The sequence below is a fragment of the Octodon degus genome, unplaced genomic scaffold (genome assembly GCF_000260255.1).
Source record: "Octodon degus isolate 3935 unplaced genomic scaffold, OctDeg1.0 scaffold00021, whole genome shotgun sequence".
NCBI lineage: Eukaryota > Metazoa > Chordata > Mammalia > Rodentia > Octodontidae > Octodon > Octodon degus.
In genome coordinates this window covers 10,248,524-10,258,456 of record NW_004524597.1, presented here as the reverse complement: position 1 = coordinate 10,258,456, position 9,933 = coordinate 10,248,524, and the positions used below count along the sequence as shown (strand labels likewise).

The following is a 9,933-nucleotide window of genomic DNA, read 5'->3' as shown; positions in this document are numbered from 1 at the left end:
TGTCATGCTGTTTTTGTTTACTTATGAAAACCTTTTAACAATATTTAGCAACCATGAACTTTTGACTAGAAGTATCCTGAACACTTTCTAAAAAGTGAAAACAAATTGTATCCTGTAGGCTCCCAATACCAGATGCTAAGAGCCAAGTTTGATGGCTTTTCCAAATACATCTCCTGTATAGCACAGTGCATGAGACACAACTTGAGATCTTTGAGCTCTGCAGCATTTCACTGAGTGAAAAGAAAATTAAGTTCATCTTGATACAATCACACAAGCATTAATGATTTTGAAGTCTAAGTGAGAAGAAAAATCATAAAGACTCTAAGAGGTATGCACTTTACCTTTTGATACCTCAAAAAACAGAATCTTTACCTTTTGATGAGTTTGATAGATTTGAAAGCTTCATCCATGTCTCCCACAGTGATGAAGAAGCTGAAGTTGAGCATAGCATCCTGAGTGGACTTGTCGCAGTCCTCTAGCCCTACAAAGTCTCGTAAAGGTCTCCTGGCTACCATCTGGGGAATATGGTGGTGCTCAGAATGCACCCAGTCTTCTCCATCTGCTTCTCCAGGCTGAAGAACAAAGGTCCCATTTGTTTGTCAGGTCACAGGTCAAAGTAATGGATGCACCTAAGTCCCTTTCTCTAGGTACACATTAGTCTTGGGGAAAATCCATTTGCAGATGGATATAGGTGAACTGTTTAGGGTCCTGGAAAACCTTTAGTGTGTCTAGAAATTATTAAAGCTTTGGCCCTTGCCTTCAGGTAACTAGTATAAACAGTTAAACAATCCAGATGTAAACTTCTTTTTAAATCTCTACCTCCCTAAGGTCAGATACTGAACAGTTAAAAATGGCTGTAACTGTTCCCATCTCTAGAGTGTTTCATTTAGTTAGTTTTGTTGAGACAGGGTCTTGCTATGTAGTTCAGGGTTGGTGTTGAACTCATTATGTGGCCCAGATTGTTCTCAAGCGGGGCACAATTCTCCTGCCTCAGCTTCCTGAGTGCTGGGATTATAGGTGTGTGCCACTATACCTGGTGGAATGTGTTTTCTTAATCATAAAGATGTTTTACCAGCTTGGAATAATCAGGTCAGTCATGTGCACATCTCTGTGTGGCCTTCTAGAATTAAAGAATAGTGGCCTGACTTCATGAAGAATTTTCTAAAATCATAATCTAGATGAGTTCTGTACCCTTCATTGGTGTCTCAGAAGAGGGGTCAATGTACTACAGCAAACTCCCAAACAGGCACCCTAAGAAAAAGAAACATTCCTGAAGGTCATGACATATATAGCATGCTGGGTCTGCCTCCTGGAACAATCTGCTATTGTCACATGGAGCAGGCACTGGGGACTAGTGCTGTCACACTCTCTACTACCTTCAAAAATATGTGAGCAGTGGAAACCTGGAACCAATGTGGCTCAGAAATTTGCATGTACACAAATAATCAGAATAAGGGCAAATTCTGTTTTTGTTTTAGACAAAGTTCTGTGTACTCCATACAGGCCTTGAAATTAGATGTGGTCCAGGGTGGCTTCCAACTTGTGATCTCTCTTCACCTCTCAAGTGCTGAGATTATTGATGTGCACTAGTTCACAGGTTGAACTAATAATACTCCCCATATTGCAAATAAGGGTCAACATGCTTATCCTAGCAACATATACCAGATTAGATGGTTGTACATATCACAGGTCCAGACCAGGCCCACAGTCCATGAACTCCTGTACAGCCTGGCTTGGCAACATGGCATCCACTTAGACAAAGAGATGGCTCTGAGCCAGATGTGGTAACACATGTCTATAATCCCAGCACACCAAGAGGCTGAGGCAGGAAGATGGCAAGTTTGCCCCTAGCCTGAATAACCTAGCAACTTGGCATGACCTTGTCTCACAAAACCCCTAAAAAACCAAAAACCAAAAAACAATATAGTACTGTGTGAAAGTTCTGATATATTTCTGACTAATCCATCCCCCCAAAAGCTAGCTCTGGTGTCTCTGCCACCCAGAAAATCTCCTCACATGGGTAAGCAGGTTAAAGACAAAGTGTTGGGGTATACACACATAAACTAGGCAAGAAATGTCAGATGTACAAGTGGGTACATATGCTAGGGGGCAAGAGTTGGTGCACATAAATAAGGGGACACGGGGGGGGGCTTGGCACAGGTGTAGGTACACAGTTTAGTGGGGAGTGTCAGTACACACACAACACTGGTTAAAATGCAGAAGAGAAGGGCCTTATGAAATGACAAAGCCAAGGGAACAAACTATAACAGGCTTGCTACTTACAATTGTGTCATGTTTGTCTCCTCTCTGGAAAAATAACTATGAGTACAGTGCATGAGGAGAGGTGGGACAGAGAGAGACAAAGAGAAGATGCATAAATACGTGGATGAAACAAAATCTAGTGTTAATGAACTCAATAAAAAGAAACTAACTAGAACTCAATAAAAGGAATTTAGAATGAGAAACAACTCAACAGAAAAAATTTAGAAGATGTTTCCAACTTTTAAGTTCTCAAATCATAGAGAAATTAATAAACATAAAGAACAGAGAATAATAATGAAATTCAGAAAAGGGCAATCTGATGGTAGTCATCTATTTAAAATTAGGCAATTAAGGCAATCTGCACTGACAGGAGGCAAATCATATCAACATGGCCCGGTATATAGCTCAGTGGCATAAGTGCCTGCCTGTCAAGTACAAGGTCCTGAGCTGGACTCCTAGTACCAAAATCAGTTAATCAATCAATCAATCAATCACACCAACACTTTCCCAATCTTTACCAAGACCAACTCCCATTATAATACACATAAAAGCCAGGCATAGTGGCACATGCCTGCAGTTCCATCTTAGGAGGTTAAGGTGAGATAATCAGTTGAGTCCAGTAGTTCAAGATCAATCTGGGCAACATAACATGATTCAATCTCAAAAAGAAAAGAAAAAAGGGCATGTTGGTGCATACTTGCAACCCCAGCACTCAGGAGACTGAGGCAGAAGGATCACCATGATTTCGAAGCCAACCTGGGCTACACAGTGAGTTCTGGGCCAACATGGACTACATGGTAAGACTGTCTCAAAAACCAAAAGCCAAAAACAAAACTTAATTCACATAGAAGTATAACATATAAAATGTTTGCATGCCAACCTATAATGGTTGGTCATATAATATTGCTTTACACAGTGACCTGGAACAATAAAACCAACTACACCCAGACTCAGTTTTTTAAAATTTTTACAGATGGGATTTTACCTATTTAATCAGGCTGATCTTGAAGTCATAATCTTTCTGTTCAGCCCTATGAGTAGCTGGGATTACAGATGTGTGCCTCCATGCTCAGCTCCCTGACTCATTCTTGTTCTGAGTGTGTGCTGCACTACACTGGGAGCCCAACAGAGCTCAGAACCAGAGACTGCTGCCTATATACCTGGTCATGTGACTGTCACAAACTAAGGGGTAATGTCCTTCCTGCACTCTTTCCTATACATTATTCTACCTCCTTTTAGAGCAAACCTAGACCTAGGAAGGACCTGGGTGGGGACCTGTGTACTTGTTGGGAACTGTGTGGCTTGCTTAAGGGTTACAGTGGTTTGCATAGCCATGTGGAAGGGACCAAATAGAAGATGCAGAACCTTCTTCTCCTCTAAATGTCCACCTATTGTCTATTTTCTTACTGTCTGGCAACTTTGGTTATAAAAGTAATACATGTTAATTGTACAAAATTATAAAAGTATAGGGTTCATTTTGTTTCCACAAGGTTTTTTTTTTTTTTTTTTTTTTTTTTTTTTTTTTTTTTTTTTTTTTTTGTTGGTACTGAGAATTTAACTCAGACTCTCACACTTGCCAGCAGGCACTACACCACTAAGCTAAAATCCCTGAACCTCACAAGGCTTGTTCTTTTTTTTTTTTTCCTGTATTTAGGGCAGGGTCAATAGGATTTCATTATGTAGCTCAGACTCATAGTGATTCTCCTATTTACAGTCTCCCAAGCGCTGGGATTACAGGCATGCGCCAATACGCCCAATATCAATCACCATCTCAGCGTGTCCCAGGGGTGGGGCCAGCACAAGGCTTGTTTTTAAGGCAAATTTTAAATCATTTTATGTAAAAAACCAGAAATACTAGATAAAGCCGACACTGTTTAGTCCTAAAATGACAGAACACATAGAAGCCTGCCTACATATCTGTGATACTTCCAGAAAAAGGGCAGTATCCTTATTTCCCAGGCGCAAAACCTCACAACAGCTGCTGCAGCCCAAGTGGGAACCATCGGCCCAGCCTCACAGTAGCACGCCTGGCTCACTCACTACCTCAGTCAGGAAGTAACTAACCCTACAGGCCTGACAGGCACCTGGAAGAGAAGGCCACTAAAAGTAATTTAAGAGCTTCCAGAGCTTGAGAACAATGAACTGTTTGGTGAAGCAGAGGGAATTAAATCACTCATAGCCTGAGGATGTGTACCTGGATGTAGGATGTCTTGGGAAAGACATGTCACTTTTCTATAGACTGCCACACAACCTTTCATCTGTACATCATTTCAGAATTACACTATCTTGACTTCAGGTATAAAAGAGACATTTGCATATCAGAAGACTACATCCAGGGAAGGTAAAGAACTTGTTCAGAGCAATCTGGTTAGGGTGTGTGCTTTTGTGTGCAGAAAATGATTCCATTCTATAAAAAATCTAAAATACTATGGGCAGGTGACTTATGCATACTAGCTTTCACAGTAACTATCTCTGGGCTCAGGTCACAGACATTTGTATTGTCCCTGGTATTTATTTCTTTATGTATAGTTTCTAAATTTCATACAGTGAATACAGGAATGTGTAAGTTTTATTTGATTTTTTTGACATAGAGTTTTGCTATGTAAAGTAGATTGGCCTTGAACAAACTATATAGCCCAGCTGGACTTGAACTCCTCGTGATCGCCTTACGTTAGCCTTCCAAGTGCTCAGATTATAAGCATGTGCCACCATGCCTGGAAAAATGTGTAACATTTTTGTTTGTTTTGTTGTGCTGGGGATTGAACCCAGGGTCTTGTACATGCAGGGCAAGAACTCTATCATGACTGAGCCACATCCCCAGCCCATAGAATGTGTCATCTTTATTTTATTTTGTGTGTGTGTGTATATAATTTTTTTAAAAAAACAGCTAGGATAAGGAAGAAAAGACAGACAAGCTAAAAGATGTCATGCCTTCGGAGGATAAGAAGGCCTTCCCTTGCACAGTAATGCAACCCTATGCTGCTTATCGGTATAACTTCTGTCCACCCTGAGAGCCAAGTAACTTCTCATAATTTTATCTACTTCAGGAGACTGTGGTGTGCACTGCACTGCTGGTGACAAATGACAGCTTATGATGACCTGGCTTAATGAGAGGTGAGCTAGGAAACCTAGGGAACTACTCATCCTCAGGATCTTACAAATGCTTGGAAGAACTCCTGCTAGGCAAAGGGAACAAAATTACTAAGTAGATTTCATGTATTCACACCTTTTTTGTGAAGTAATAATGGGGCACTTCCATTCCCAGCAGGGTCTGGTAGACAGGAGGCCGAGGGAAGCAGTCATGGAGCAAGAAGCCATGATCTTCAGAAATGAAGAATGATAAAATCAAAACATCCTCCTGGGAGAAAAAAGACAATGTTATTCTGTTTTGAATTTGACAGTATAATGTTCTATTTTCCTTCTGATTTCTGTTTTCATTGCCAGCACATTTACATAATCCAAAGAAAACAGAGGAGTGCCAGTATGCAGTCTTCTTTTTTTCTCAGGGTGTGTGCCTGCCACATCCATCTCTATCGGATTTCTCAGGTTTTATTTATTCCCTTTGGAAGAACCCAGAATCTTCCAAAAGAATACAACCCATGTTGTCAGTGACCACCAGACTCTGAGTGACCATCATCCCCACCTGCATTGGTTGATGGAAACTCCTTGGAAGGAGCGGAAAAGGAAAAAAAAGAATTAAGATGTTAAGTACATGCACTTGCTCCCTAAGATGAACGTAAATATTATGTACTACAAACATGTACTGATAAGATGGTTTTTCTACTCTGACTCATACATGAACAATGGTAATGATAGCAAAAAACATTACTTTGCTTTCAAGGGATAGGGAGCATTCAACAAAAAAACTTTATGCTCTACTGGGTTTTGTCATACATGATTCAAATAAGCAATAACAGGAATCAACCTTTCTCATCTACAATATCTCCTGAGGAAGAAATAAACTGGGGTGAAGGAAATATACAGCCTTTTCTTGCTACATATCATGAATTCTCACAACTGCATTCACTGCGAGAGACCACAGAAATACATAATCAAATGGCCAGGAAATAACCTTCCCACTCACATATATATCTTGAGCTTTCACTAGCTATCAACTATTGTTCTTATTTTCCCTGGATTGACATACTGCCCTCTATTTTTTTTTTTTTAAATTTAAGACAGGGTCATGCTACATAGTTCAGGGTAGTCTTGAATTCACTATATAGAACAGGCCCTGAACTTGCAGCAGTCCTCCTGCCTCAACCTCCTGAGTTCTGGGATACCACAATACCCAGTGCTATCCTCTATTCTAAAGACAATTCTTCTGCAATTCTTTTTTCCTTCATTTCAATGTCAAAGAAACTACCTCAAGACATTTTACTGGTGTTTTAGAATCAAGAATCACGTTTGTTTCTGAGAATATTGGGTAACGATATTAGCTACAGATAATCTCAGGGGGATGAGGCTACTACCATCACGGTAAAGGAAATGTCTTTGATTTGAAGACATGTTCTAAAGTGTTTTTTTTTGGCAGAACTGGGGATTGAACTCAGGCCCTTGTGCTTGCCAGGGAAGCACTTATTCTACTGAGCCATCTCCCCGGCCCCAGTGTTCTAAAGTTTTAAGGTGGGATGTGCTTTGCCGACTTGAGAATCCTATATACAGATTCCTTTGAGGATGAAGCAGTTAAGAGAGGTACTGTGGGTTAGATCGTTTCCCAGAAATGTCTGATACCCACAAGACATAAGACTTGGGAAGTGTTGAGTTCTTTCCCTTAGTAGAATACAGATCTAGTGGAACTGTGAGGCCCTATAGAGGCTGGTAATGAGGACAGAAGCAGAGACTGAGAAGAGGAAGCTGTCTGACTGGGGTGTCTGCCTCATTTCATGCAATGGGATGCACTGGATATGGCCTGCTGCCTCAGATTTAATCATGGCATGTGCCTGCATTGAGGGACTGGCTCCTATCAACTGTTCCTAACATGTAATAGCTAAGATAATGAGAACCAAGGAAACAACATTTGTAGCCAGACCAGACAGAAAGGGTGTACCCAGACCACAGTGTAGAACCAAGGAGGAAAGACACACACCACACTGTAGGTTTTCCACTTGGCTTAAGACAGGTCTGTCTTTTAAGAGCCACTTTCAATGAGTGGTGTGAGGGGGACTCTACTGTGCATGAATGGATATTCCTAGTAATTCTCCCATAAGCAATGGGAGAATTGTGTCTGGCAAACATTTACCATGTGCACAGTGGTAGGTACCGTGGTGCTGTCCTCAGCATAGGGGTGCTTGTCTCCTGTAGCCTGGGCTCCCAGTGCCTCTTGCATGGCCTCACACACGAAGAGCCTGGGTTCACTCTGATCCCAGTAATGGCTCATGGGAATGCAGTTTGTCAGTCTCTCATCGGTGAAGATGCAGCTCCTAAAAGAGAAGAGAAACCCCCTCACCCCAATTCTGAGGACAGCATTCTTGTATTCATGTCCCCATACCCACTCTGGAGGGTCTTACTGTACCCAGACTCTGCAGGCACCCTGCTTCTGGAGCACCTTTGTACCTCACCCTGCCATACATCTGTTGGAAGATACTCTCAGACTACTACGAATTAGTCAAAAGGATCCTGGTGAAGTCTAATTTGAGGAACCCAGAGTGTGATGCTTGGACTATGGAGGGCTCGTAAGCGGTCCAGGACTTTCCCTAAAAGGCATCTTTTCCAAAACTAGCAGGATGGGAATCTTCCTGTCTCTCAGGTGCTATTCCTATTTCCTATTCCCTCATTCCTATTCCCCATTCCTTTTCACCAACAAAGTTTCCCACTCTCAAACACACACTAAAACTAAAACAGCAAAGACTAGCAAGATGGTGCCCCCTGCTGGGAAGCATTAACTTGTCTCTGTAAGTGAGGACCTGGTTTTTCTAGAGATGTTAAGATTTGTGTCTAATTGTCTCCTGCTACCTACCCCCACCAAGTCTCATGCAGCTACTGGGGCAGCTTCTAGAGTTTGTGATGAATTCATGACCCAATGCTTGGGGGGGGGGATGTCTGTGAGTGCTACACCCACCCTGAGGTGGGTAATCTGCATACAATATAAGGAAGGGAAAGAGGCTTGCTAGTTGCTGCAGCCCCTTCCTCCTCCCTGTTCTCTTACTGTTTTCAGCTACCATGAACTGCAGTCCTCTGCCATGTGCCACTCTGCCTTGGAGCCAGTAGAGTATGGACTAAAACCTCCATTAACTGTGAGCTAAATAAATCATTCCTCCCTTAATTTTGGGTGCGAGGTATTTTGTCCAAGCAATGAGAGAAAAGTAAGTGAGACAAGTGGTGACCCAAAACACTGCCTATTTTTATCTTGGACCCCCTCCTCTCTAAAGTTCCATGTTCTTAGAACTTTAGAGAGTTCAGAACTTCCTACAGTATTGTAAGGGACTAAATGAACTGGATAATAAAGAATAAATAAGACCTCAAAAAAGGGTAAGTGCCTGGATACAGGAGACATGAGTGCAATAAGCCTGGTAGATGGACTGCTAGGCTCAATGGCCTGTGGAGGCTGCACAGAACACTGTCCTATAGAAACTGACCATCTCTTGAAAATGCTACCTACACCAACATCAGAGATGAGCAGAAAGCAGGGGAGACATGACATAGTGTTTTGGCTTGAGTGTTTGCTGAGTACCCACAGAGTGCTAGACACACACTGTGGGCCAGATTGATCTGGTATGGGACACACAGCAGACAGAAGGACAGAACAGCAAGGCATGAGATAAAAGTTACGTCATAAAATATCACACCAAAAACAAAAACTGGGTAGTTCGGACAGAAGAGATTAAAGGATAGGTTAGTTCTAAGTTTTTAAGCCTGGGTGGCTGAGAAGATGGGTGCTATGGTGAAAAATGGAACTCTGGAAAGTGGACTCCATCTAATACACTCAAGGACATATGTTCTAAAGGAACAGGATGGAGAGCCATTTGGGAAGGAAGCCAAGATAGAAGTGTTCACCTGGGGATGTCATCAAGGTTGGGAGGTAGAGTCTACCAGGCGAAAAACAACTCCAGAAAAGGTCTGATGAGGCTGCTGTGTGGTGAAGAGATGCAGGGAGGATTTTAGGTTGGCTGGATAAGAGGAGATGCACCGGAAAGTAGGGACTGTTAGAACTAGCAAAAGTGAGGCTGGGGGTGTATTTCAGTGGTAGAGCATTGGTGTAGCATCCTTGACCCCCTGAACTGAAACTGTCAAAAACAATAAAACTTAGCAGAAATGGCAAAGATGTATAGTACATGACAGAATAAGCTGCTGAATCCAATAATCCTGGATTTCTGATTTTCTGTGAAACATTCATTCAAGCCTGAAAGTTTTATTTATATTTTTCTGTTCTGCATTTTCAACACGCGCGTGCACGCACGTAATACCCCATCCTGGCTTCATCCTGCCCCTGTAGTTTGAAGATAATGTTTCTATGCTGCTTTTCCACTGACAAGGAGACAGAACCAAATCTAGCATTCTTCATATTGTTGCTTTCTTATCTTACTTTATGCAGAATCAAACTCAAGCAGCATTGAAAAATACTACCGTAAGACCCTGAAGTTTCACACACCCATAATCCCAGCATTCAGGGGACTGAGACAGAATCAGAGGGAGAGAGGGAGAGAGGGAGAGAGGGAGAGAGGGAGAGAG

General features: G+C 42.0%; 1 protein-coding gene across 5 annotated transcripts in view; it reads right to left on the bottom strand.

Annotated features, from left to right (window-relative positions):
- Ift140 (intraflagellar transport 140) overlaps positions 1 to 9,933 on the bottom strand; it is a 109,826-nt gene that overhangs the window by 42,589 nt on the left and 57,304 nt on the right. For 4 of the 5 annotated variants that reach the window (XM_023711628.1, XM_023711627.1, XM_023711631.1 and 1 more), the window contains 4 exons: positions 7,505 to 7,685; positions 5,489 to 5,620; positions 2,284 to 2,319; positions 373 to 572 (listed from right to left, as the gene is read on the bottom strand). In XM_023711628.1, the coding sequence (XP_023567396.1) occupies positions 373 to 572; positions 2,284 to 2,319; positions 5,489 to 5,620; positions 7,505 to 7,685 (549 nt within the window). The remainder of the gene's footprint in view (positions 1 to 372; positions 573 to 2,283; positions 2,320 to 5,488; positions 5,621 to 7,504; positions 7,686 to 9,933) is intronic. The other variant, XM_023711629.1, reaches the window with a different exon arrangement.